The 26,435-nt window shown below is 59.1% G+C and overlaps 3 protein-coding genes across 10 annotated transcripts in view; 1 reads left to right on the forward strand and 2 right to left on the reverse strand.

Moving 5' to 3' along the window:
- C6H11orf49 (chromosome 6 C11orf49 homolog) overlaps positions 1-6,403 on the forward strand; it is a 170,653-nt gene extending 164,250 nt beyond the window's left edge. For 4 of the 5 annotated variants that reach the window (XM_036029340.1, XM_028515317.2, XM_028515314.2 and 1 more), the window contains 4 exons: positions 705-900; positions 1,521-1,630; positions 3,904-3,967; positions 4,240-4,945. In XM_036029340.1, coding sequence (XP_035885233.1) covers positions 705-900; positions 1,521-1,630; positions 3,904-3,967; positions 4,240-4,414 — 545 coding nt within the window. In that variant the 3' untranslated portion in view covers positions 4,415-4,945. Of the gene's footprint in view, positions 1-704; positions 901-1,520; positions 1,631-3,903; positions 3,968-4,239; positions 4,946-6,123 lie in introns of those variants that run through there. The other variant, XM_028515315.2, reaches the window with a different exon arrangement.
- On the reverse strand, positions 6,325-16,596 carry ARFGAP2 (ADP ribosylation factor GTPase activating protein 2). Of its 2 annotated transcripts, XM_036029337.1 has the most exons (17): positions 16,401-16,557; positions 16,113-16,231; positions 15,467-15,539; positions 14,834-14,965; positions 14,670-14,750; positions 13,745-13,826; positions 13,401-13,457; positions 12,717-12,758; positions 12,301-12,353; positions 11,730-11,866; positions 11,498-11,629; positions 9,797-9,925; positions 9,585-9,719; positions 8,504-8,630; positions 8,253-8,346; positions 8,016-8,134; positions 6,325-7,556 (listed from the first exon to the last, which is right to left on the reverse strand). In XM_036029337.1, exons 1-17 carry the CDS (start codon positions 16,470-16,472, stop codon positions 7,536-7,538), a joined length of 1,605 nt encoding a protein of 534 aa, XP_035885230.1. In that variant the 5' UTR covers positions 16,473-16,557; the 3' UTR covers positions 6,325-7,535. The 2 variants fall into 2 exon arrangements, with proteins under 2 accessions (XP_035885230.1, XP_028371112.1); XM_028515311.2 differs by lacking the exon at positions 12,717-12,758 and having other exon boundaries at positions 16,401-16,596.
- A 530-nt stretch (positions 16,597-17,126) lies between these two features.
- PACSIN3 (protein kinase C and casein kinase substrate in neurons 3) lies at positions 17,127-25,295 on the reverse strand. Of its 3 annotated transcripts, none has more exons than XM_036029339.1 (11): positions 25,274-25,295; positions 21,789-21,861; positions 21,464-21,553; positions 21,152-21,308; positions 20,191-20,426; positions 19,926-20,081; positions 19,111-19,286; positions 18,848-18,968; positions 18,544-18,680; positions 18,036-18,157; positions 17,127-17,665 (listed from the first exon to the last, which is right to left on the reverse strand). In XM_036029339.1, the coding sequence occupies exons 3-11, from the start codon at positions 21,515-21,517 to the stop codon at positions 17,550-17,552; spliced, it is 1,275 nt and encodes a 424-aa protein (XP_035885232.1). In that variant the 5' UTR covers positions 21,518-21,553; positions 21,789-21,861; positions 25,274-25,295; the 3' UTR covers positions 17,127-17,549. The 3 variants fall into 3 exon arrangements, with proteins under 3 accessions (XP_035885232.1, XP_035885231.1, XP_028371850.1); XM_036029338.1 differs by lacking the exon at positions 25,274-25,295 and adding an exon at positions 25,161-25,261; XM_028516049.2 differs by lacking the exon at positions 25,274-25,295 and adding an exon at positions 24,742-24,880.
- Between the last annotated feature and the right edge of the window lie 1,140 nt (positions 25,296-26,435).

A 26,435-nucleotide genomic window follows, 5' to 3' on the forward strand; every position in this document is an offset into this window, starting at 1 on the left:
GCTTTTTTTTTTATTCTCACCCCAAGACATCTTTCGTTGCTTTTAGAAAGAGGGGAAGGGAGAGAGAAACATCAAGCAGTTGCCCCCCACACACACCAAGACCTGGGGTCAAACCCACAACCCAGGCATGTGCCCTGACTGGGAATTGAACCCGCAACCTTCTGGTTATGGGACAATGCTCCAACCAACTGAGCCATGCTGCCCAGTGTTCCAACATGCAGTCCTGAGGCAGGTGGCCTCCGATGATGGGGCGTGCCAGTGGGAGCGTGCATGCCTCCACTCCTTAAAAAACATTTATAGCCATTTACCATGTGCCCGGTGCTGGGACCGGGAGGGTGACAGAGCATGGTGCCTGCCTCTCTCCGAGGACCTCCCGGGCCAGCCAGGGGACAGAGTGAGCACACAGCTACTCAGAAAACTCGTCAGTGGATGATGCCATGAAGAAGCACAGGCTGCTATGCAAGTGTGTAGTGGGGATCTCACCTGGTCTGGGAACAACTGCCCAGAGGAGGGGACACTCGAGCCGAAACACACGTTGTGTCATCTCTCATGAGCACGTGGTCACACGAGGTTAAGGGCTCCAGCTGTCAGCGCGCCGTGCCCTGGGCACTGGTGCTGGTGTGGAGCCGAGCTAGCAGAAGGGAAGACACCGGGCAGGGATGAAGGATGTCCTCCCTGCCTGACCTCTGCCCCCTCCATCCCAGAGTTCCTGGAGAGTGTGGCTGCCATCTACCAGGACCTGCTGTCGGGCAAGAACCCCAACACGGTGATCGTGCCAACGTCTTCCAGTGGGCAGCACCGCCAGCGGCCCGCCTTGGGAGAGACCAGCATGCTGGAGGGAGTCGAGGCCTCGCTGTTCTACCAGCGCCTGGAGAGCCTGTGTGACCGGCACAAGTACAGGTGAGAAAGGGGACCCGGGACCCTGCAGCCTGGCTGCGGCCCTGGAGCAGACCTCTGGCAGGCTGTTCTGGTTGGCCCAGGGCTTCTGGGTCACAGTATAAACTGGAGCGGTGCTGTTTGCGCCCGGACCCAGCTGCTCACTTGGGGAGGACTGCCTTCCCCTGGGCAAGACCGCGGTACCGGCCCGCTTGGCCCCTTCTCCTTCTCGGGAGATAGACTGGCCCTCAGGCTTTGGAGAGAGGGAAGAACATCACCATATAAAGAATTCACTCTCCAGAAAGGGAGGGTGACGCTGTCCTCCTGTGTGGCACAAAGTCCACTGAGAGACAGAGCAGCCACTGTTGGCTTCTTTCTAGAAGAGGCTGTTCATTATCTATTGCCGTTTCCCCAGCCCCTCCCCACCCCCTCCTAGTTAAAGCACCAGTTAGTGAACCTGCCAGCCCTTCATGTTCACAGTCAAGGCCTTGCTCCTGGACATCCGCCGTGCTCCCCAGGGCCTTGGGGCCCCGGGAAAGTCTGGTCCCTTGGTCTCAGCAGCCTTCAGGCCTGAAGGTGTGGATGGCAGGATGACACTCAGACGCGCTCGTCTTCCAACCCGGCCTGTGTGTGCTCTCTCCTAGCTGCCCGCCCCCAGCTGTCGTCAGAGAGGTCCTAGGCAACGTTCAGAGACTGACCTTCTACGGTTTCCTTGTGGCTCTCTCAAAGCACCACGGAACCAACCAAGCCCTAGGTAAGCCAGCGCCAGCTGCGGCCAGCCTGCTCTGGCCACACGGCACAGAGCCCCGCAGGGGCCGGCCTCTGCTGGCAGAATGGGCCTGTGAGGACGAGGCACCACCCACTGCCTCTGCCGTGAGCTCTCGGGGCCGGGCTCCGAGGCCCAGGAAGCCAGAATGTGCAGAACACAAGACTGTGCCCCTTCGGCCTCTCACGCTCCCCTAGGGAGGGACAGCCCTCCCTGCCGCTGCCCTGCCCCGCCTAAGGGTCCCCACAGAGGCATGCCCCGCCCACAGAACCTCCAGTTCTGTCTGGGGGCGTGGCCTGGCTGACACAGGGCTATTTACTCAGGGGCTCTGGAGATTATATATCAAACAGCCCTGGATCATTTGTAAACAGAACAAAGGTGTGTCTGCGGAGCCTTTTTTCCCAGCTGGGAAAAAATCTGATTAATCTGGAAGGGATCAGAAATGGCAGGGGCGGGGAAGGGGGGAGGCCTGCACTGGCCCAGTTTTTTCCGTCCATCGTTTCATTCACACTGGTTGGCCATCGCCACTCACCACCCTCCAAGCCCCCTCCCACACCCGCTGCTCCCCTGGAGAGGAGCCACCAGGTCACCGTCCAGGGAGCTTGAAGGCTTCTTATCTGTCTCCCTCCTTGAGGTATCCAGGGGTGCTGGGAATCCCAGGTTCCTGAGTCTCAAAGAAGTGACACCCATGTTCCCCTTCCTTCTGCCGGTTGAGAGAATGGGGTCAAAGGGAGGAACTTTAACATGGGTTAGAGACCAGCCACAGGCGGCCAGTGCCGGCCTAGATGCTTTAGGTCTGATGCAGCATGGAGCCTGCTGGGGTGCCCTGGGGCACACAGGCTAACCCCCCCAGCTGGACTGACTGAGGGCCCGGGCGGCCCTGATGCCACCAGGCAGCTGTTATTCTGAGTCCGTGCTTGGGGCGTGCACAGCTCTGGTGACCAAGAGAGGCTGGCAGCCGAGGTCACTGGCCGGAGGAGAATAGAAAGGAGACAAGTAGGAGTCAGAAGTCAAGAGCAAGGGAGTGGCAGGTGGGAATTTGCGTAGGTTTCCTTTCACACTCCTAGGTAACTGACCACCCTCCCTTCCTTCCCACCAATCACAGCCACTGGGGAGGAAAAGGAAAAGCTAACTAGTATCTGAGTCACCGCCTGCACTGACCGCACGCCCTCACTATTTCTAGGGCCTTTAAAGGGACAGGCGCAGTCACCCACTTTCCGGAGCACCAGTGCTGGGTCGAGTGGGAGACCCGCCCTCACCTGCGGCTCCGTGTGTAAAATAGGGACCCGGAGGCCCCTGGCTGCAGCCAGTTGTCAGCCTGCTCCTTTAGTCGTCAAGGCGACCACAAAGTGAAAGGGTTCCATGACACATAGTTTGAAAACCACTGACTTAGAGCAGAAGGAACCGGGAGGCATCGTTTGCGAAGGGTTTGGAAAAGTGAGGAATTGAACTGGCGCCCGGTGGGTTGTTTTAAGATTGAGGCCTTCTAGAGACCAACCTTGTTGATCCCAGACCCAGGTTCTGACCACCAGCCAGCTCTGCCCGCAGAGCGGTTGGTTGGTGAGAGTCTCCCCGCCCTCCCTCCCACGGTCAAGGGCTCCAGGGAGCATCCCCGACTCTCCCCCGTCCCTTCCCCCGGCATCAAAGAGCTGACTCCCTTAGTTCACAGCTGAGGAGGCCAGAGGAGAGAGATGTGTGACAGCAGAAATGGGACGGCTCTCCTTCCGGTGGCTTTGGCCATGCCAAAGAGCGTTTGGTCTGCTCCTGACCGGTCTCCTCTCCTCACCCCGACCCTTCCCCGGAGGTCTTTGTGGTTAGCCTGGGCCACATCCTGTATCTCTGGCTCCTCTTCGGCCCAGTACTGGGGGGCCTCAAGGAAGGATTGACCCCCCCACCCTGCACCAGCTCCCAGCCCACCATCTAGTCTTGGAAGGGGATCGCTGACTGAGCAGTGACCTTGAGGTTTGGGGATGTCTCCTTAGCTGTGGTCTCTGCCCCAAGTCGGGGGTGGGGGTGAGGCAGGCAGCGAGCTATTAGATGTTATAAACATTACATTTACACAGCAGCACCCAAGACTCTGCCCTGATAGAATTCCTTTTAAATTTCTCTTAAAAACTGTTCCCCGTATCTTTTACATCAGCCCAGACAGGCAGATGTGACGTTAGGAGGCACAGAGGCATCTGCTGGGAATGGGGCTGTCTGACCACAGCCTGGTTGAAGGACCCCCAGATTAAGTTTTGTGCCCCCCAATTACCTCCTAGGAGCTCTGCCTGACAAAGGGGACCTGATGCATGACCCAGCCATGGATGAGGAGCTGGAGCGACTGTAAGTGTCAAGTGGGAAGGTGCTGCCCCCTTGTGGGGGCAGACCTCAGTCGGACATGGCCGTGCCCCATCGTGGGCCCACACACTGCTTGTCCAGAACATCCCCATTGGTCAGGGAAGGGTTTAGGGGCCAGCAGAGGCCCAAGGTGTCCTCTCTTTGAGTCCCTTGGGAATGTAGTCCATGGTCTAGTTCAAATGCAGGAGTGAGTGTGGAGGTCCTGGTCTCTGGACGGGAGGCAGCTTGCTGCCCTCTGGGCTTCTTTCCTCCTTCAGGCTGGCCCAGATCCCAGACCTGGTCAACACGGTCACTGCCAGTCCAGAGGCCAGCTGCCTGCCTTCCCGGACCCCTCACCGGGCTGGCTTTTCCTGGAGAACCCTCCACCACGCCCGCAAAGTGGATGCAGAGAGCGATGGCTCCACTGAAGAGACAGACGAGTCTGAGACTTGAGGACTCAGAGGGTCCTGTCTACCACACCCTGTACCCTGCTCCTTCCTACTCCCTCCAACTCTTCTGCCCCTGTGCGCTGCTGCCCTCTGCTGGTGAAAAGGCCAAATACCAGCCCCAGTCCAAGACCTGACGGAGGGGTTCTGCTATCAGGCAACCCAAGCAGTGACCAAGAAGTTAGCCTACTCTCCCTGTCTGCGTCAGCCTTGCGCTTTAGTCAGGCTCAGGCTCACAGCACTTTGGACTGAGGCCACCGGGAAGGGACTTGGCGTCGCCTTTTGCTGACAGTTGCTGCCTAAGGTTCACCTCACAGCAACTCCAGGAATAGCCACGCCGGGCCGTGCATGCTCAGGGGGGTGACACCCACAATGCAAGCTGGGGAGGACATAATCACAGTGGCCTTGTACTGGAGAAACGGCCACTGGCCAAGGTGGGGTGAAGGGTGGCAGGACCATTTCCCTTTCAAAAACTGCGTCATGCCTCCTGTGTCTATGAGTTAAACGTGAAATGAATAAAGTCCCTTGCATCTGCTAAGTGGTGAGTCTAAACCCACTAGACTGAGGGCGGGGCGGGGGGGTGAAGGGGAGGGGTGAGTTCCCTTTTCCAGGAGGTGGGGCCCAGAGGACCTCTCAGCCCTGAGACCTCCTCAGATGTTGAGCAGAGGGGCTCACCTTTAGCACGTGACAGCCTTTCAAAGGAGGGACTCCCCGCTGGGAGGGGCCTTCAGAAAACAAGCTCAGAGGGTTCAAGGCCAGGCTCCTGTATCTTTAAAGACTCTGGCCACAAAGGGTCAGCACTACAGAACCCTCCAGCCAGTTTCATTCAACACTTGCCATGCACCTGCTCAGGGTTAGGGCAGTGGGGACGCAGCTGTGAACACAGGCCTGAGGAGGACCACCCTCCAGCCAAGACTGGAGGAAGGCCAGGACAAGTGGTTTTCGATGTCCTTGAATTGGGCAGGGGCCCCCAGAAAGTAAAACCCACCCAGGTACCCAAGCAGAACACGCTGCCTCCTCTGAAGCAAAGCCGAAGGTCATGGCCACTGGGCGCACATATTCCTGGGCTTATCCCTGCCCAGGCCAGCCCCCTGGAGTTACCACACTGGCCTGCACGGCCCTGTCGTGCCGAGCCAGGCCTGAACGTCCCAGACCTGCCAGACTCCAGGACACAGAGAGGTCTCCAGACCCACAGACAGATCCAGCCTCCGACTAATCTGATTAAAAGCAGTTGGAAAATCCTGGTGTGCATCAGGGTCACCTGGGGAGTCTGTTCACAATGCAGACTACCAAACTCCAGCTTGGAAGACGACGCAGAATCTGCATTGTGAACACTCACACCATTCCTTAGCCGGAAGTCCCAGATCCATGCTTTGGAATCACCAGCTTAGTCGAGTTCCCATGGCTCCCTCCACCCGTACTCTCAGGTGGATGGTTTACAACTGGACCCGAATGACCCCTACAGTGGTGGATGTTCCAAGAGCCCCTGTAGGGGAAAGCCAGGGACACACACGCACCCCCCACACCATACCCTTCTTCCCGGATTTAAGAGGGTTCCTTAAGGTCTGGGTATTTTACTAACACCCCCAGTCAAGCCTACTGTCAGGGTAAGGTGCAGGGCTGCTGAGGCTGCCTGCCTGCCTGCCCACAGTTACGTGGCTCTGTGGATGAGTTAAAGGGCCAACTAACACCAGCTCTTTCCTCCGCGTGCAACAGGGTGGTGAGGTCGAGGCTGCACCGGACCTCGAGGCAGCACAGGGCCGAGGAGCCAGGGGACTTTGGCTTTCAGAGAAGAGACAAGCTGGAGGCCCTGGAGAAAGTGCCCTCAGCTCTGGCACCGACGCCCTACCCCTACCCCAGACAGTGAGGCAGGGGGCCTGCCCTGGGGCAGGGAGGTGGATCCAGAGAGGACACTACTTCATTCAGACCAACAGGGGTCCAGGGCCCTGTCAGGGCTTTATTTGACACCATTGTGTTTCAATACAAACAGTCCAGAAAGAAAAGTCCAGTCCCTCTGGGAGGAGGGAGTGGCGGGAAGAGTGGTCTATGTTGCTCAGGAGGCCCACCCTCACCCACAAGGCTGGGGCAGGCCCAGACTGCCGGGTGGCAGGGAAGGCGGCACCAAGGATGACACAGTGCACGGCCCAGCAGCCGGGGCGAGGCTTGCAGCTCCAGTTCCGTAGGCACATCCAGCTCACTGGCGGGGTGCTGCCAGGCCCCCTAAGCCCAGGCGCCTGCTTCTGTCCCTCATGTCCTCTGCTTCCTTGGCCAGCATCATGTTCACAGCATCCACAGCAGGACAGCACAGGGCACAGGAGACACCATGGCCACCAAACGGGGGGAAAGGACAGTCCCAGGACGGGGGAAAGGGTCCTGGGGTCCACATGGATGGTAAGGACAGACTCTTGAGACACTCAGGAGGAAACACAGTCCTCAGGTGACCACGGTAAAAAGGGGGTTGGAGCAGACCATCACTCAGGCCTCCAGTCTGATCCCAAATGAAACCTTCAGGTACCAGGTAGTTTCTAGCCCTTAGTAAGGCCCAAACGAAGGTCCTTCCCCTCCCCTGCCCTCCCTTGGGACCCAAAAGAGGCCACTGGAGCAGCAGCAGCAGCAGAAAGCCCAGAGCCTCCCTCCCCGGGGAGGGGGGGGGGGGGCTGGTCTACAGAAGAACTCTTCCTAGACCTCCCCGCTGTTCCAGAGGGTGGGGCCAAACCCCCAGACAACCTGGAAGGATCCTAGAGCCAGCAAAAAAAGCCTTACACTTTCCACTTTCCCTACTAAGGGAAGGCTGGACCCAGACTGAGCCACCCTGAGGAGGTGCCCTCCCCTCACTCCCAGCGTGGCAGGACGAGTGAGCAGCAGCGCTGGGAGCAGGGCTGGAAGGACGATAACCTAGCACACGGGGGAGGGTGTGAGGGAAGAGGACAAAGGGCTCGATCCACAGGCAGAGGTCAAGGGCTGGCACCGCCCACCCCTCACCAGAGATCCTTAAAGGCCACCCAGTCACACACCACACGTGTAAGTAACAATTCCTCCCCAGCTTCCGCAAGGCAAGCAGCCCTGGCCTGGTGACCACGGGGTTTTTGCTGCTGTCACCACCACATGCCTGAGCCGTGAAGCATGGATCAGTAGGAACCATAGCGATCCTGGAAATGGGGGAGGGAAAACAAAGTCAGCGTCTCTGACCCGCAGCTGCTGCCCAGCAGGGGCACCTCCACCAACACCCAGCCAGGACTGGGAAGGGCGGGGTGGGCGCGCCCAACCTCTTGTGGCAGGGAGTGTTTGATATTGTGTTGCGCCTTGGGAAGGGGGTTGTGGCCAGACCCCAAGAGGCAAGCCCTGCCTAATCTCAGGGAAGCTGGGGAGGGGAAAGAGTAGTACACATGACAAGGCTGGGGGAGACCAGTGCAGACAGGACGTCTTCGCATGGAGAGGCCCAGCCTGTCACTGAGCTCGAAGGAAGGAAGCTGCCCTTCCAGGAAAAGCAAATGCTCTCTCAGGCTGAGGGGCTCCCAGTAAGTGTCTGGATGTGGAGGTGAAGAAGGCCACCCTCCAGGCACTGCTCTAGGCCCCTCCCACCCCTGGTCAAGCAGCCCCAGCCTTACCTGCAAAGAATTCATCACACCATTGGCCAGCACAGCCATCTTCCCAGCCACAGACTTGACGCCCTGCTTAAACTGGGCGATGTCAGCCGTGGGGAGCACATTCCCCAGAGAAACACTACCTGTAACAGCAAGGGAAGGGGTGACCCAGAGGTCTGCAGGGTGCTCTGCCCCGTCCACTGGGCCTTCTGGCTCTGCTCACTGGTCTCACCTGGTGCCCACCACACCTCTGGCGCCTACCTGCTCCATGAGCTCCGTCCATGTCCCCAAAGAGGTCTGAAGAGCTGATGGCGCTGCTGCCTGAGAGCTGCTGTAGCCGAGACCTGGCTTCATACTGTGGCGAAGAAAAGGCAAGGCCTGGTCGTCCTTTGGCTGACGTCCCCAGAACTCATGGAGCCCAGCCACCTCGTGCTGAAGCCCAAACTAGCTGCAGGGAGGAAGGTCTTGCTTCCATCGCCTGTGCCGGCCTCGGGGTACAGAGCTCTACTCACCTCGGTATCGACCTCCCGCCCGAAGAACATGTCAGATGAGATGGCTTTAGCTCCTGCAAATTTCTGACGTGCTTCACTGGACTCGAGGCCCGAGCTCCGGCTCTCCACCTCCCTCCGGTTTGTGACTCTGGGGTGGAGGTGGGACAACACGTCTGACCCTTCCCGTCACTGTCTGGGGGCAGTGTTACTACCCTGCTGCCACCGGAGGCAAACCTGGGGATGCTTACCAAGGCCCTGACCGGTTTTGGGGCTCAGGGACCCTTTCTCTGGATGAGACCCCTCCCTTCTCCACACTGAAGCCAAGGCACAGAGAGCTTACGTCGCCTGCACTCAGCAGTGTGGAAACGTGGCTTGGAGGGGCCCAAGTTTCTGCCCCAAACAGCACAGCTGCATCAAGGTCTAGGACGCTGGGACGTCACTACAGCTACTCGTGACCACTGGCTTAACACTGGGGCGACCCTTGTCTCGGTGTGCCTGGGTTTATGCTTCCTCTCCGGGCACACTTAGTCACAGTGTCCCCTTCACTCTCAAAAGCATCCCAGTGTGGACGACAGGCATGGTCACTCCTGCCCAGCACCCACAGGCCCAGCACGGGGTGGGTGTTTTCAGGTGTCACTACACTCCACCCTTCCAGTGGCCCTGTGAAGTCATTACTGATGCCCCCACTTTACACATGGGTGACAGGCAGATAACTTATCAATTAAACATACTGCCCAGGCTGAGATAGAATGAGCTTTAATAAAACAGGACCGAGGCCAGAGGCACATAACCCCTGGGAGGCCTGGGCAGAAGCATAAAATCAGGCCCCTCCTGCCAGAGAAACGGGCCGGGGGTGAGCGGCTGCTCAACACAGCTCACACCAAGGCCTGACTCCTGCGCAGCCGGATCCAGGGGCCACTGCGTCCCTGCGGCTGTTTACGTTTATTTAAATGCGTTTAAAATGCGGACTCTCAGCTGCTCTAGCCACATTCTAAGGGCTCAGGAGCCACACACCTGGTGGCTACCACACCGGACAGCGAGGGCACAGAACTCTTCCCTCACAGGAAGTCCCGCTGGGCAGCGCTGCCCTAGGCCACCCCACCTTTCCGAAACAGGCCGGATGCTCGAGACGGTCACTTCTGGCTCCTTCTCCTCCATCCTGTCCACACCCCAGGTGGCATCCGTGTCCCACCGGGAACCAAAACTCTCCCCCAAGGAGAAGGGGTTGTCCTTGTACCTAGGGCGACAGCAGAGTGGCTCAGAGAAGTCTGACAAGGAGCACAATGGCCAAGACTTCACCCCAACAAGTCTTACTTTGGGGGTCCAGAGGCAAAAGTACCAACGTCGTCAAACAAGTCCAGCTGCGAGCGGGAGGGTTTTGCACTGACTGGCGTTTCCTGCTCGATCACCTGCATCTCAGACAGCACCGAGTGGGAGATGGAGCTGTGGGGAGAGGCAGAGCCGGGCATGAGCGCCGTGGTGAGCACCAGTGTCACCACCCGAGAGAAGGTGCCAGCCGCTGGCAGGAGCCCGGGCCGCCCTGGGGAACACACGCTCAGCCGCCAACACACTGGCTCTGTCTGCCCAGAGCGAGCCCTCCCCGACCAGGGCCGTGTGCCCGCTGCGACGTGACGGACGCGCACCGAGTGACGGCGCTGGTGCACATGCCTGCCAGGCCGTGGCCACGTCCTTCGCTAAGACGGGCACACACACACAGAGCGAGCAAGACACGAGCCCCCGAACCAGGGAAGGGAGTCTAATGGCATCTAAGGGTGGGCCTTTAGTCATTCCATCTACTTTTTGTGACGAGGAAAGCACTTCAAAGCACAGAGCCTGGCCCCACGCAGGAACCCCAGATCCGCGGCCTGGTTTCCAGGGCGAAGAGGCACGAGTGGGCAGGCAGCACGAGCTCGCGGTGCCGCACTTTCCGCCTGCGCGCCGCTCCGGGTGGGCCCTTCAGGGGTTCGCCTCAGTGAGGTTAACGCATTAAAAAACCAGCTACAGCTTTCAGCTGGCAGAACCCCAAGGAGTGAAAATCTTGCAATAGGACTTTAAATAGGGTGGGCTGGCTTTAAACAAAAGATTCTCTTGCACTACAAAAATGGGGGGAAAACAAAACCCCGAAAGTGTTCCTACCCTTTAACTCAGTAATTCCTGTGACCGAAACGGAGAAGGTGGAGACCTAAAGTTCTTGTTGGGGTTAAAATTTTTTTCCCTGACTAGCTGTGTGTTACACTAGCAGCACACAGACTGGAAGGGGGTAAGTGAAATCCAACCAGCACGTGTTCAGACAGATGAAGCAGAAATACCGGCCTTATCTTCCTCCAGAGAAGTGCAGCATGAAGGCCAAATACACGGAATTTAGAATCAAATAGTTCTAGGTTCAAAACCTATCTGTGCCAATTACTAGACCTGCGGGCTTCAAGCAAGCTGCGTCATTGCCAAGCCTCAGTTTCCTCATCTGTGAAAGGGGAAATGATGCCTCTGCGGGCACTGTGCTCAAGCCCAGAAGGCCAAGGGCGGAGCTCGCCCCCCTCTCGAGGCGCGGCCACCACTCAGCACTGGCTGCCTGGGGCCAGGATGGCCGGCTCCAGCACCTTCAGATTCTCCGATTTTTAAGAGATCAAATATTCAGCGTTACTGAAATCTCTAGACACTAACTCGGTGTAGCGCAAACAAAATGCGTAAGAGAACTGCTTTGCAGTCCTTGTTTTAAGAAAACCACAGCAACAAAATGTCCCGAAACAGGAAGTGCACTGTCCAACCAAAGAGCGTTTGGATGTCGGGGTTACTTCCGGGTGTTAGTGTCTGGCAGCACTACTGGCACTTAGTGGGCAGGGTCAGGGCACATACCTACTACGTGCCAAACACCACACTAGGTGCTTTAAACAGCAAGTACAGTGACTTATTCAGCCTCTAAGACTAAGCCTAGAACCCCAAACTACGGGGAAGGACCTGCTGGGGCTCCTGGGAGAACACGGCATTTCCCTGCCATACCCCGGGGCCGAGCCTCACCTTCGGGACACCAAGCCCATGCCCAACCTCTCTGCCTGCTCTCGCTTCTTCCCTTCCAGGTTCTGTAGCTTCTTCTCCTCCTTTTTACGGTCAATCTGGAGCTCCTGGTACGCCAGGCGCATGGAGGTGACCCTGGGAAGGAACAAACGTATCAGAGGCCGGCACCCAGCCCGGCCTGTCCCACCTGCCCACCCACCGCACTCGAGCCGGCGCCCTTCTGGCAAACACTCACACGGACTCTTCCGCCTGCTTCTTGACATCAGCTGCCTGCTGCTCACGGAGCTTCTCCGCCACCTGGGCCTGCCGCTCAATCTCGCTGAAACTCTGGCTGCTCACCTTCTGGGCCCCGAGACCTTTCTTGGCACCCAGCTGGGAGGAGAATCACATGATGGGGGCCTGGCCAACCACAATGTCCTCCACCCCCTCCCAAGCATGGGCACTCTTGCACTCCCAAAGGAATGTGTTCCTTCTCAAGGTTCAGCGTAAAAAAAACAGGCAGCCGGTCACATGGCTGACAGGGAAAGGAGGGGCTCTGCTAGAGCCGGGCTCACATGGCCCCAGCAGAGGCCTCGGGGCCTGACCACCGCAGCCAGTGTTGGCAGGGCCCAGCAGCACCCAGGCTGATCCCTCCCGGAGTCCCCTGAAGACAGGCTTCCTGGCAGCCCTTACACAGAGAAGGCTCTGAGAGGCCGAGTGCCTCTGCCACAGCCATACAGCCAGTGAGTGGGGGGGGGGGTCACACGGCTAACCCGGGCAGTCTGACTCTGGCTCGTAACCCTCTCCATACTGCCTCTCCCACCTACCCCTTTCTTGGCTGCTGCTGGCTTCTTCTTGCCAATGAGGGAGGTTTTCATTTCTGCATGAGAAAAGGTGAGGCGTGAGTGAGGACAGAGGAAGGTCATAGGCGGCAGCTCTGTTCACACCATGCAATTTCTGGCAAGGGCTTCTAAAAAGAACAGCTTTAGGCAAGGGAAGGCAAAGCTGCCACCACCAGCTCCAACCAATGGTGCCGGGACAGTCCAAGCCAAAGACAAGATCAGAGGAGGGTATGGACCCCCACCAGACTGGGACAAGAACTAGACCTGAAGCAGCAGAGACCAAGTCCCTGAACCAGCATGGAGCCAGCTAGGCAGGGGGCGGATGCCAAACATCAGCCTCAGTTCCTAAAGCAGGGAGCTGCCGTGCAAGGGACCGGGCTCCCCAAGGGGCTGTTGGTTACCTCTGGCAGGAAGGGCCCCTTTAGGTGACAGATACATGGACTCTGGAGAGAAACAGACTTGTGGCTAACCAGGGGCCAAGCCCAGAGCTTCCTTGGAACTTCCAAGCCCAGAGGCCCCTGCAGAACCTTGTCTCAGACCAGCTGTGCCAGTCATCCCGCTGGCTTCCTGCCCCAATCCCCACGGGTCAACAGAACTAACCAAGGACAGTAAATGGACTGTTCACCCTGAACCAGAGAACGCCCAGAAAAGAATATAAAGGAGCTGGAAGGCCAGGGACTGGCTAGGAAAGAACAATGTTACCTCAAGCCATGAGCAGCTCAGAGCCGCACCCCCCACCCCATCCCATGAAATGGACCAGAAGGCCAACCCTGCCTCAGACCCCAGGGTTAGGTGTCCAGTCGCACGCTGGCCCCCCATACTCTGGGTAGAAGCCCCCACACCCAGAGGCAGACCCAGGCCTTGCACACCAGCGCACCGAGGTTCACCAACCAAAGGGCCTGGCTCCAAAGCCCTTGCTTGCAGTGGACGTGGCAGCCACGAACCCAACTGCAGCCCCGCTCCAGAGAGTTAAGGCGCTCGGCCTCCTGTGGCCTCAGTCCACACCACCAGGCAGCGGCAGATCTGAAAGAACCTCGAGGCCCACCCTCTCCCAGTCACCCCCACCTGCCGGCTGTCACACTGACCCAGTGAAGCTTTCGGTGAGGTGCCAAGTAGGTCCGTGTTGGGGCCAAGCTCCGTCTCTGTGGATGCAACGGTGGGAGTTACGTGTAAGGCTCGGAGCTTCCGGTGACCTCCCCTTTTGGGAAGTGACAGGACAAGAGTAGGGGGCACTGGCTTTCCCCAGCTTGCCGAGGCCTCCAAAAGATAAAAGGAATGCCCATCGCTTCCTCCAAGACACTGAAATGAATCTAGCCCACCCAGAGATATGAGACCCCCCCACTCCTAGCCCCTTCAGCAGGTGTCCCACTCCCAGGCCGGAGGCTTTGCCAGGACCAGGGCACTTGCTTAGCATTCGGGCTGAACTCACGTGCCAATCCACTGCTCTCCGCAGACGGGGCTGGCTGCTGGGTCTCTGCCAGGTCGGTGGCTGGTGTATTCCAGGCAGGGGGCTGCAAAGGGGGCCAGCCCACAGAAGCCTCAGTGAGCTACTCCTGCTGGCAGGGAGCACCAAGAACCTACAAGCACCTTGTGGCTACAAGCCCCTACTCCAAGCCCTTGAGGAAAGGAGACTTCAGGTTGGCAAGTAAAATCATAGTTGCTATTCACTATGGAAAAAAGAGGCAGGAAACTCACAGCCACCTCTACTCCTCCACTATTGACTTAAGAGCCAGAGCCCGTTCCCCTAATTTAGTAACGACCAACACCTACTGGGCACTCGCCACATGCCAGGCACAAGTCAAAGAGCTTTACACACACACACAATCACAACAAACCCTGTGAGGCAAATACAGCTCTACTGTAAAGACTGGGGTTTTGACAGGTTACGTGAGTTAGCCACATCCTGGAAACGCCAAGTACAGGAGCTGGGGTTCAAACTGAGGGAATCTAACATCAGCCACCCCACACCCCCCACCAGTGGAGGGGAAACCTCCTCCCAGGGTGGGTTTCTGGGGAGGATTCCTTTAATCGTCCCCAAACAGAGCGCCTCCCTTATAGGAAAGAATCCAGGAAAACTTGTTTGAGGCTCCCGACCCCTCCTGAGCCTTCGAGAAGCTTCTCTTCCTGCCTTCTATCAACCTAGTTTAAAGGAGTCTGATCCTAAGGGGCGCCACAACCCATGCCTACTTGTGGGAGGAGGAAACACCCGGGCCGACCTAGCAGTGGGCCGCAGACACCCCGTCTGAGGCATTACGCCAAGGCGAATGGAATCTGTGCTCGTGATCACAGAAGGCCTTGGCCAGGAAACCACCTGTCAGGAACAATCACGGGAAACATTCCTTGCGGGCACTCACCTGAGTGTGTTCTGTGAAGAAATCCGAGTCCTTCTTTTCCGGGGAGTGGCTGGACGCACTACTCGTACTGTCTATCCAAAGCTACAAGGGAGAAGACATCCTTGAAACAGGACTCTGGTACTCCCACTCACACAATACCCGGGCCCCGGGGACTAGGCACTTACATCGGTGCCATGCCGAGCTAAGGCCGCACTTCCCAGCTGCCGGATCTTTTCCCGGTACATCTGGGCAGCTCGGCTATTGTATTTGGTGTTGGCATCACTGGCTGTGCATCCATGTTGACGGAAGAAAGCTGTCTGGAGGGTAAAAAAGGAAGGGCAGCATGCTACAGGATTCTCCCCAGAGCCAAAACAGGCACCTCTTATAACAGCCCAGGTACTATTTGCACAGGCTAGTATACTCTATTTCCACCAGTACTTTTTCAGAGAGGGAAAGGCTCTCAGAAATTCCTGAAGAAAACACAGCCTTCCATCCTCCGAGATGACTGAGTGAAGCCGGCCCTCACTCGGCCCTACCTGACGACACAGCCCACGCCCGCCTTGCCCATCCTTCACCCACCCAGGCCAAGACCTGGATCTCTACGGAAGCCGTAACTCCCTTGGCCTTTCCCCAAGAACATCTGGCGGGATTTGTTTTAATCTGAGGGCCTTGGAGAAGAACACTGGCCAATTCCCAAGTTTAGAGAACAGTGTACAGTGTTTCCATAGGCCAGAGAAACTGAAAGGGCCTCCTAGGAGGTCCCGGTCAAGTCGGTACCCAGGCAGTAAACAGGGCGGGGAGGACATGAGGAGCTTTACCGCATTGGCGTTCCCGCCGACCTGCATACACCTCAGCTGGAACCAGCTCCAGTTGGAATCCAACTCCGTGGACCTGTGCGAAAGGGCTGCGTGTCACCCGCCAGCAGACACCAAGAGATGCTTCCCTGGCAGACCCACACCAGTCATTTGGCCTCGGGCTCAGTAGGTGCCCAGGAAACACTAATCAGGCACCACCCTACTTCCTCTCCTCTACCCTGTCCACAAAAGCTTTGCTCTCCATTCACGTGGTCAAACGGGTGCTAATTATTTTCCAGATCCGAACAATCAAAATCTCAGGCACATAAGCTTGGATTTGGCTTTTCCCTTGAGGACGGCCACAGGGTCACTTCAGACGTATTTGACCAATAAAATGTATCAGCAACAACGTCAATGCAGCTAACTTTTCCCCAAAACTAATGCTGGGAGGGCCGAGTCTGACCGCTAGGAAAGACGGCAGTTTTGACCCATACTCGGAGACGAACTGTCTATGTGGCGAGGGGCCCGTTCACACAGGCGGTTCTCTCCGGCCGGACCCCCGCCCCGGAGGTTTCCGAACACTGAATTAAGAGCGACCCAAGTCGCCACTCTGCCCTGCCCTGCACAAAACCCTGGCCTGGTCGAAACAGCAGCCGCGAGGAGCCCGCACCTGATAAAGCTGAGATGGACACCCAGGGAGCGGTGCACCCCGGAACAGTCTATGCACAAGAAAACACCGTACGTGATGCTTGCCCAACTCGGATTCTTAGCGCCACAGTCGAAGCAGGCCTGCGGGGAAGAGGCGATGAGAGAATGATCAGGGGCCCCGAGTCGAGGCCGGGCACTGACAACCCAGGATAACAGCCCACGTCCGCCCTTCTCCCTCCCTGGGGCCCCACAGGAGCCCGGAGAGTCTCTCCCGGCCGGCGCCAGGCCCTCCCACCTCCCGCTCACGCACCTTGTTGGTCGGAATAGCGCGAAGCCTCTTGAAACAGGTCTGGATTTCGGTCTTGCTAGGCTCAGACGCCATTTTCTCTCCTTCCCAGACACCAGCGCGACCGACGCGCCCCGTCCCAAGCCAATCCGCGGCCCGGAAGGCGGATACGCAGGCCGTCTTCAGCCTCGCCCTGGCTTGCCGAGGGGTGGGGCGACTTGTCCTGAGCTGGACCAATGAGCGGCCGGCGGAGCGGACGCGGAAACGTCACAGCCCCACCTCCACAATAATCGCCGGAACCCACGCGGCGGCGCGCTGCGGCCAATCCGCTGCCTGGGCTGCGCGACAGCTTCCAGTGCAGCCGAGCCGCGCACGAGTGCCGCCCCCCGGGATGTGGAGCCACCTCCCAGGAGGCGTGGGCTTCGAGGCCGGTTCCCGACGGCTGGGTAATGATTAACAGTCCTGCCGAGCACTCAGGATCCCACCGGCCTGAGCGGGAAAAGAGACGGGCTGGGCCCAGCTGTGAACTCAGCACCCAGTCTCCAGCTTTGCCCGCTTCACACCAAGCCAGATCTCCAGTCCCTTCCACCCCGGGCCAGGGTCCTGCGGTCCCAGAGCACGTATCACCTGGCAACCTCTGCCCAACCCCCGTCCCCATAACACAAACTCTAGGCCCACCGACCTCCTCTCAGTGCCTCTGTCCCAATGCCCTCTGCAGGCAAGGATGGAGTATCAAAAAAGACGCACACAAGCCTGACAATGCTTTTTTTTTTTCAAGTTTAATACACACTAACAAGCCACAAGAGAGTGTTGCTAGCCCAGAACTACACTCACCCCAAGCCCACCCCAGGAACCCCAAAACACAGGGGCCAGAAACTAGGTCCCCGGCTCCTGGGGAGAACCAAGGGCTCCTGGAGAGAACCAAGCACTCCTGGGGAGGCCCAGATATCCCTGAACCCTTCTGTCACCTGGCCTCCCCATCTCACCCTCAGCCTAGACTCAGTTGGCCCTTTCCTTTCTAGACACAGCCCCTCCCCTCCCTGGCTCCTAGGACTTCCTCCCTCCTCGAGGGACAGCAGGAGCACAATGATTCGGGACCCTCAGTCCATCCATCCAGGAGAAGCTGGGCTCTTCTTAGGGTGGAAAAACCTTGCAGAAGGGCCGTTAGGGCAGTCAGGCCCCCACGCACTCCACGTAATTGGCAGGATAGAGGCCAATGCGGCCGCTCTGCAGCTGGCCCTGGCACCAGCCCTGCTCATCCTCCTCGCTCATCTTCAGCAGCTCCTCTCCTGGGGGAAAAGGGGTTGGTCATTGCCAGTTGCCCTGGCCTAGCCCCATTCCTGCAATTAGGTCAAGGACTGAGGGGGAGTGGACAGGAGGGGAAGAGACATGGCTCAGGAGAGGGAGGTCAAAGTCAGCAAGCCACCCACCCGAGACCCTGAAGGCAGCAGTCAGGCCCCAAATGGTGGTTTTGAGAGGTTTTCAGAGCAGACACTCTGACCCCTGCACACTGGACCCAGCACAACCTTCAGAGTCAGAGAACTAGCCCTTGAGAAATAAGTGTCTGGCTTCCTTTTTCCACCACCCCCTATTCAGGATAGTAAATGGGGGAAGGGAGGCCGAAGCCTGGAAAGGAACAGGAAAGGGGTCCCAGGGTACCTGCTCGGAAGCTCAGCTCATCAGCCTCCTGGCCAGCATAGTCATAGAGTGCCCGCACCCGCACCCCAGTGGCAGCCTTCCGGGGACTGTCCTCATCTGACCACTCCTCATCCTGCCCACCGCTGGAGAGGGGAGACAGAAGGGGGACAGGCTCAGGGCACAAGGAACACGACCCATGGAGCCTAGGACCCAAGGCCAAGGGCTCGTCCCTGAAGGAACCCTGGAAGAGGCAGACAGGGAAGAACTAAAAGCGTCTAGTCCGAACTCTGCCACCCATGCCTGTGAGCTCAGGTGCTCTTCCTGCCACACGGCCGATGTGAGCAGAGGATGAGAGGGAACGTGGGAAACACCTGGCAAATCTAAACCACCATGAAAACTGGCATTACAGCCACTAAGTCGGTCCTAAGGGCCCTGCCACCCATTTTCAACCCACCACAGGTGTGAAAGAATGAAGGAAAGGAGGGTGGGACAGGGGCCAGAGCTGCACGGCTGGGTGCCTGGCTCTCACCCTGGGGACCCGGGGGACTGAGGTGAGGGCACAGCGCCATCTCTTGTGGGCACGATGCTGGTCAGAGTAACCTCATCAGGAGTCCGGCCACCCTTTTCCTTCCGGCTGATTATTCTCTGTGTGTCCAGGGACCACTCCTGTGGGGGAGAGTGCTTAGGGTCAGGCTGGACTGCAGGCTGTGGTGGCAGCCAGGGCCACCAAACCACCTTCACCTACTTCATCCCAGCCCTAGCCTCCTTCCTGAGGTCCACGTTGAGCCCCGTGGGAGCCCACTCCACCTCCCAGCCCTACCCGGAACATGTACCTCAAACTGTGGCCAGTTCATGGCCATGCCCGGCCCGTGGGTGCTGCGCCACCAGCGCAGGTCCTCCTCGTCACTGGCTGCCTCGATGCCCTGATGCAGGTCTCTGTGGAGCTCGTGGAACCTGTGGCCCGAGGCACAACCCTCAAACTAGGAAGCCCTGAGCGTCCGTAGCCCCCAAGCTCAATCAGCCCAGCCAGAGCGCAGGGGAGATGGGAGAGACCCTGTATGACTCCAGATCTCCATGCCCACCCCTCGGGCCACACCTCTCACTGCTGGAGAGGTCGAGGTGCTGGTGTAGGGTGAGCAGCATATCTTTGAAGAAGAGAAGCCGCTGGCGCTCAGCGGCCTGGCAGGTCTCGAAGGCCTGCTCCATGTCCTCCATGTAGCGTGGGGTGTAGCGATGCAGCTCCGCCAGCGTCTGCTCATACTGGGTTTTCATCTGGGTGGGAGAGGAGGGGACCCGGTCAGCACGACACCTTCTTCCGCTCAGCACTGCGCTAGTATTTACTGAGTGCCTGCCATGGGCTGAACCCTGGGCTAGGGGCAACCAGTCACAAGACCTGGTTCCTGTCCCTAGAATCCCAGCAGCCTAACAAGAGAGGTGACATTTGGGTACAGCAGCTTTAGGGTCTGGTGAGGGAAGGCTAAAAGCAAGAGTAAGGTGCGATGGAGAGTGGAGAGAGGAGAGAGAGATGGCTTCTCACTCGGGTGGGGGATGGGAGAAATCAGAAAAGGCTTCATGGAGGAGGTGGACACTGAGCGGCACCTCAGAGGATGGGAGGATCTACATATGCAGAGCTGGAGGACAGGGCACTCTGGCAGAGCAAACGACGTGAGAAGTTGTCCCAGATGGGAAAGGAAGAGAGCTTGGAAGGGCTCGGCCACTAAACCCTCCCAATGCCTGAACTTCCACTGTTTTTTTTTTCCTCTGGGTAAAGCATCATCTTTTCTCAGCTTCCTCCTTTAAGTGGTAATCTGAAGAGAGGGTGGCAGGTGAGGATGAGAGCAGGAAGGGTGCTGGGGGCTGGGAAAGGCGTTCAGGGAGCAGAGCTGGGCCGGCTGCTGCCAGGGCCGGTACCTTCTCAGCCTCCTTGGTGCAGCGGTCCGCCCGCTCCTGCAGCTTACGCAGCTGTTCCTGGGAGACCGCGCTGTCTGCTTTCGCGTGGCTCTCCCGAGTCTGGGCTGTCTTCTCCTCTTTTCGGGCTCCGTGGTAGCTCTTCTTGGAAGCTTCAACCTGGGACACACAAGGCTAACTCTGGACCCTGCTCGCCAAGCCAGGCCCGTGGACTTAAGGAAGGGGCATGCCTCTGATGCTCATCCACCCCCATCCCCCTCAGGCTCACCTCCTTCAGCCTCTTTAGCCAGGGCTTCTGGGCCTTTCGGAAGCTGTCCTCGGCAGCCCGGCTCTCTCGGAAGCCGCCCAGCACTGGCCGGTGGAAAGCCCCCCGCTGCCAGGCACGCACCCGCTCACTGTCCTGCCCGTGGAGCTTCTCCCGAATCTCCAGGTGCAGCGCGCTCAGCCGCTCGGCCGAAGTGAAGAAGGCATGCCAGGCCTTCTCCAGCGTGCCATACTGGGGACCTGCAGGGAGGGATGGGACTTGGGCCAGGCAGGGGATGCCACCAGAAACAAACCCGTCCCTTCTCTCTGGGTGCTGTTCTGGGGCCAGGCACAAAGCAGGGACACAAAGATGAACAATGGTGTCGGCTACTGCTGACTGAACACCTCCCCTGTGCCTAGACTGACCAGATCGCACTGAATCCTCGCCTCTTCCACCACCATGAAGACAGTGTTGCGATCAACTTTTAACAAGAGAAAAGATGGCGGCCCAGAGAAGTGAGATTGATCGCCCAAAGCATTACAACTACAAGGGAGCTGAGATTCAAGCCCCACGCTGTGGCACAAATCGCTACACTCTTGCCTCAGAAGGACCAGCCGGTGTCTATCCCCTAGGAAGGCAGCTTGTTAAGGTGGGAAGATCCCAAATCAGAAGGCCTGGCTCAAGCTTAAGTCCTTTCTAGCTGTGTGCCTTCAGGCAAGTCACTTGGCTTCTCTGAACTTCCGGACTGCCCTCCAGGAAACATGCAGATCAGCACCGTCTCCATCATAGCATTGACAGAAATCTCAAAATAACTCACATCTGTGCTTTGCAAACTCGAACAGCACTACCGTGAGAATTTCCAAGAGGATTTTCCCTTTGAGGGGAAGGCAGCCCTTCCCACGAGAGGTGCAGAAAAAAGCCACCTTGCCCGATCTCCCCACACTGGCGGCCCTCCACTGCCCGCTGGGCCCGAATGCTCGCTCACCCTTCTCCACGGCGCCCCTCCACTTTCGGGCCCACTCGGCCAGCTGCTGGGCATAGGCCTTCTCGATGCGAGCGCGCTCCTGGAAGCAGCTGACCAGGTCCCCACACAGCCGGTGCCCGTCTTCCACCCTCTGCACCGTCCGCTTGTAGTTGCCGGCCTGGGGCATACACGGAAAGGGCAGTGTGGCCAGGGAAAAGCCCCTTCAAGGGCTGGGGCTGGCAGCTAGACAACTCCCTTGGACAGGTGGCTGGGCCCGGGGGGGGGAGGTGCACATTTCATGGCCACCCCCAAACCGGGCACTCTGCTGCTCACCTCCCAGAAACTGCCCTCTAGGGCCTCCCCTCCTGCATCTTCTTCTGGAGCCATGGTGTCCCCGCAGCACGGAATGGTGGCAGGTTGGGGCTGTGGAGTGCGGAGGTAAGCAGAGAAGCTGGACATATGCTTTTAGGGATAGGAAAAGACCCTGGGCTTTGCTCCCACTGCCATCCCCACCATCTAAGGAGCTGCTGCAGCTAGGACTTAGCAGGCAGGGTTCTGGAGGCCCCCAGGAGGCGCCGGGATACGGGCAAGGATGGCAGTTTCAAAGCTCCTTCTCTTGCCCTGGGCCTGCCCTTCCCCCGCACCTCACCCCATGTACCTGGAACCTAGAGAGCACTTCAGGGTCGTGGCTGTCCACCTCTCAAAGCTGCCACAGTGATTCTGCCGTGAAGCTAATGAGAGCAAAGCAGGGGGTGAGGGCTGGGACCTAGAGCGTCCAGGGCGGTGCCCAGCTCCCCCAATATAGCAACTGCTGTCAGAAGCGCCAGATTCCAGCCAGGAGAATGCCAGGCAGGTCACACGATCCAGCTGGGGATTAGATGGCAGGCGGGGGTGGGCGGTGGGCAGAGGGCCCCACGCCCCTGACCGCAGATGAGAGAAGAGGACGCCTTCTCAAGCTGGGTTCTTGCTGCCTTTCTTTGAACAACAAGGCGACCCTTCTGCAGACCAGGCCGAGTCAGAGGGTACCCAGCCACACCCTCGTACTCCAGTAGCTCCCTGTGCTGGAAAGGACTAACAGCCAAGAGACCAGAGTCCTACTTTGGCCAAGAAACATGAGCAAGTGCCTTTCACTGTCCCCTCCTAATGGAGCCTCAGCTCCCTCCTAAGATGGAAATTCCGCCTCCTGGTCCGCTTCTGTGCCAGGGCTGGTGTAACTCTCATCCCGAGCAATGAGCAAACAGCAGCGTGAGGAGCCTGACACCCACCCTGTTCCACAGCATCCGAGGTCCCACGGGGCTCTGTGGGTAACAAGCAACTCAGCCCCGCCCTCACAAAGCCCAGAGTCCGAGGCAGCATGAGGGAGTCACACAAGTGACTGGCCAGTTATGAGTATTCTCCAGAGGTCAAGGCAGGTTCCAAACCCACAGCCACCACCCCAGGGGCTGGAGGACGCAGTGGCACACAGTCACTCCCTTCCTGCCTCTGCACAGGGTCCCAGCTGTCCGAGGGCACCGACTCGGCCCCTTAGCAGACCGCTTCTGCCTCTGAGCAGGCCCAGAGGACACTGCCAGGCCCAAGGAGGACAGAAGGGGCCTGCTGCCCCTGAAGCAGGGCCGCATAACTGTGCTCCCCTCCAGACTGGTGAGCCTGCACCCCTTCTTCCGAACTCACACGGAGGCATCTTCTGCACAGTCACACACACCCCGTGCACCGTCCCCATTCCCATAGCTGGTCTGACCCCTCGGTCAGGGACTAAATCCCTCTGGGTTGTGGCTGACAGGACAGGATCTCCCTGCAGTCATTGACAGAGACTTCCAGAGGGTCCAGTTTGGGGTCCTCCAGGCGCTGGAGCAGGCAGTTGAATGAAGAAAACAAACGCGCCATCCCACTAAAGACCAGGAAACCCACTGGCCACAGCAGCTGTGAGAAAGGCTGGCCCGCGTGGGCTTCCGCCCCGAAGCCCGCAGACTAGCTCAGGCCTGCGACGGAGGTGCCGCACACAGGGCAGAGCAGCCCCCCACCGGGTCCTCCGCCAGTCACCTTGCTGCCTCCTGAGGCTGTCCCATCTGCCCAGAAAGGACTTGCCAACCAGATGGAGAAAAGCAACCTGCAGCTGTAAGTCACAAGCCTTCGGTGCGGCCCCAGTCAGGCGTCCAGGGGCCCTGGCCCCTGCCGGCTCCAGCCTCCGTGCTCCCAGCTCCCAGGAGAGCGGCCCCCCACCCATTCCCTCTCTCTGGCCCCAGAACAGAGCAAGCTGTGTGTGCAGGGCTGGCACTGCTCCCTCTGGCCTCCCAGAGCAAACACAGGCCCGAGCCCCAGGCACAGCCAGGCCCCACAGCCTGAGCTGGATCTAGCTGCAGGGGTGGGCCAGCACCCAGTACCTCCTGACCTCAGCACAGACCCAGATGGGTCCCCAGAACACAGGCCACAGGCAAAGGCTCAGAAAGCGGATAACGCAAGCTTCCCAGCCCAGGGGGTCAGCACCTACTGGGCCCAGAGAAGTCCACTGGGGTTTGGCAGGGTCTCCTCATAGCTGCCTGGGCCAAGGTAGGGAATCCTGGGGTTCAGGGAAGAACCCACTTCCCCGCCTGAGGTGGATAGGTGGGTGGATAGGTGGCAGCTGCCCAGACCAGCCCCCACCCTTCCCAGAAGCTGAGGGCAAGCCCTTGGGAGGGGGCACTGCCACTCCGTCCTGCCCATCCATCCTGTCCTGAGTCACAAGCTGCGCCCAAGGGCCTCTTCTTCCAGCCGCTCCCGGTAGGCCGGCAGCCCTAGGATTTGAAGGCACGCGAGGGGGCGGTAGACTGGTCCAGAGAGGGACACCTAGACTACAGCGGCTGGAGTCGGTGGCCCGGGAGGTTGGGGGAGGGGGTGGCGCAGGGAAAGGGGAGGAGGCAGGGCCAGGGAGGGGCATAACAAAGGGGCACTTTTGGAAACCTGACCTGCCGGCCGAGGTGCCTGCTCCCAGATGACGCATTCCAAACCCCGAGGTTCCACACCAAACCTCCCAGCCCAGGGGCTGCCGGGCTCTAGTCTTAACACTATGGACGGCGCCCTACAACCGGTCCCTGTTACCCGCAGGGCGCTGCACAACTCGGAGCCCTCGGAGCCCATGCGGAGCTGCCTGGCCAGGCCTAGAAATGGAGGTTCTACGACTTCTTGGCAAAACTTGTTGAACTCGGTCTGGGCGGGGGTGGGGCTGGCCGATCACCGCCGAGGGGAGGGGGGTCCGGGCATGGACTCCAGGTGGTGGCCCGGGCAGCAGCCCCACGAATTGGAGCTCTTTGCAGAGAGCAAAGGGTCGCCGGGGAGCGAAGGCTCCCCTTTCTAGGGCCCCAGGGCGATCTGGGGCCATTAAGAAGCCCCAGGAGATGGTATGGCCCTTCAGTCCCGACGACCCCCTCCCCTCGGCCGGTCTGGGAAAATGCAGGGTGCGCGACGCCGCAAACGAGGCACCCCCTCGGTTCCGCAGCAGCCCTTTCCATTCTCGCACAGAATGGGGTGGCCGGGGGCTCCCGAGGCAGAAGTCGGTCCCATTGCAAACTTCGAGAGTGGGACGGAGGAGCGCTCCTGCCGCCGCCTCCCCACGGTCCCCGTCTAGCTGTACTCACCGCGTCCTCCTGCGCGCGTCGGTGAGGGGGGTCAGGCCACGCTCGAGCCCGAGTCCTGGCGCTCCCGGGCCCGCCGCCGCCTCCCGGAGCGCGCCGGCCCTCCCCCGGGAAGCCCAGCCCCCGGCCCCGCCCTCTCCTCGCCGCGGCGGCCCCAACCCCACAGTCCAACAGCGGGCGCAGGGGCTGCCGGCATCCTGGCGACCCGCGGCTGCCGGGGCGCTGGCGGTGGGTCGCGGCTCGCGCGCGAGAAGCGCCGGGGGCGACTCTCCTGGGTGGCGCCGAGCCGCTGCAGGGAGTCCGATTTCAGCTTTGCCCCTCCCCTGCTTTTGCAGAGTCTGAGAGACCTGTGGGAGCGGGAAGGGATCCGCCCGCATGGACAGCCTTTGGAGGGAGGCCTGGAGGGGGCTACACTGCCTTACTTTTTTTGCAGGTCACAGATTTCTTAGACGTTAGCTCCGGCGTAGCTCACAACCACCCCCTTGTAAGCATTAGGATTTACACTGTGCAGATGCAGAAACTGAGGGCCAGATACCTTCAGCGGCTTGCGTAAAATCGGTAGTGGGGCAGGGCCAGGACTCCAAAGCTGTGCCCTTTCAAAGCACAGCCCTGCCTGCCAATCCGAGGCGCATTCTGAGGCCTGGGACAGACACGCGGTGGGGGTGGGGCAAAAAAAGCATGAGCTCCTCCCCCTCCGTGTTCTTATTCCCAGACTTTGTGCGACTATTCACTCTTAAATGCCTTCGCTCCTCCACCGCCTTTGTCAGTCACTGACTTGGGTGGATTTTTCCAGATCGCCAGGATGTCACCCCACCCTAAATAAATCCCTTCTTCCTCACTCCTTACCCCGACCTCGGCATTTTTCGAAGACTGCCGTCTGTTATTTATATCCACTGAAGCGGTCCAAGAATGTTCCGAAGCTGACCTAATCGCCACCTGCTCCGCCTCCCCTCCTCTCCTGCTAGCTCCTGAGCTGGTGACCCGGAGGCCATTCCGCCCTCCACCTGGCAAGCGAGAGCAGGCTTAGGCCCGCCGGGTCGGACGCCCGGGGCACTCCGAGGATCCAGAGGACGAAAATTAGCTTCGGGTTGGAGAGTCCCGGGTGCGCTCAGAGCAGTGCGCCCCCAGGGGGATGGCCCGGTGCTCTGGGAAGCCCAGGGTCACGCTGTTCTCTCCACAGCATGTACTCTCCCTACCCACCCAGCACACCACGCCCCCCACCCCCCACACACACATTCCCAGAGGGGTGTGAGTACGTGTACGCGGGTTTTAAAATGGGATCTTTAAAAATAGCAAATTATGTTTCTTCGGGAGGAATCACTGACGCGTTCTTGATGCAGATAAATCCGTTCGCTCATAAAATGGAAAAGGCCGGAAGAGAATGAATGGGAGTAATTTCGGGTGGTAATTTAACCACTGAGGGCGGCCTCGCTCCGCGGTCCGGGTGGGATGGTGAAACTGCCTCCCCAAGATGCCTGTGAGGCATGCAAGGCACGCCACCTTTGGGCTGAGGCTTCCAGCCGTTTGGCAAATGGTACCAGAGTAGTGGGTCCTTGCCTTGGCTCCCACAAGGGTGTGTACCCAACAAGATGTGCTTCTGAAAGGAGTTTCAACACCCACTCTCTGTTGGGGCTTGGGCACGTCCCTTTTCTCCATATCTCTGTTTCTACCTCTATAAAGCAGGACAGGTGACCGGA

The sequence above is a fragment of the Phyllostomus discolor genome, chromosome 6 (genome assembly GCF_004126475.2).
Source record: "Phyllostomus discolor isolate MPI-MPIP mPhyDis1 chromosome 6, mPhyDis1.pri.v3, whole genome shotgun sequence".
NCBI lineage: Eukaryota > Metazoa > Chordata > Mammalia > Chiroptera > Phyllostomidae > Phyllostomus > Phyllostomus discolor.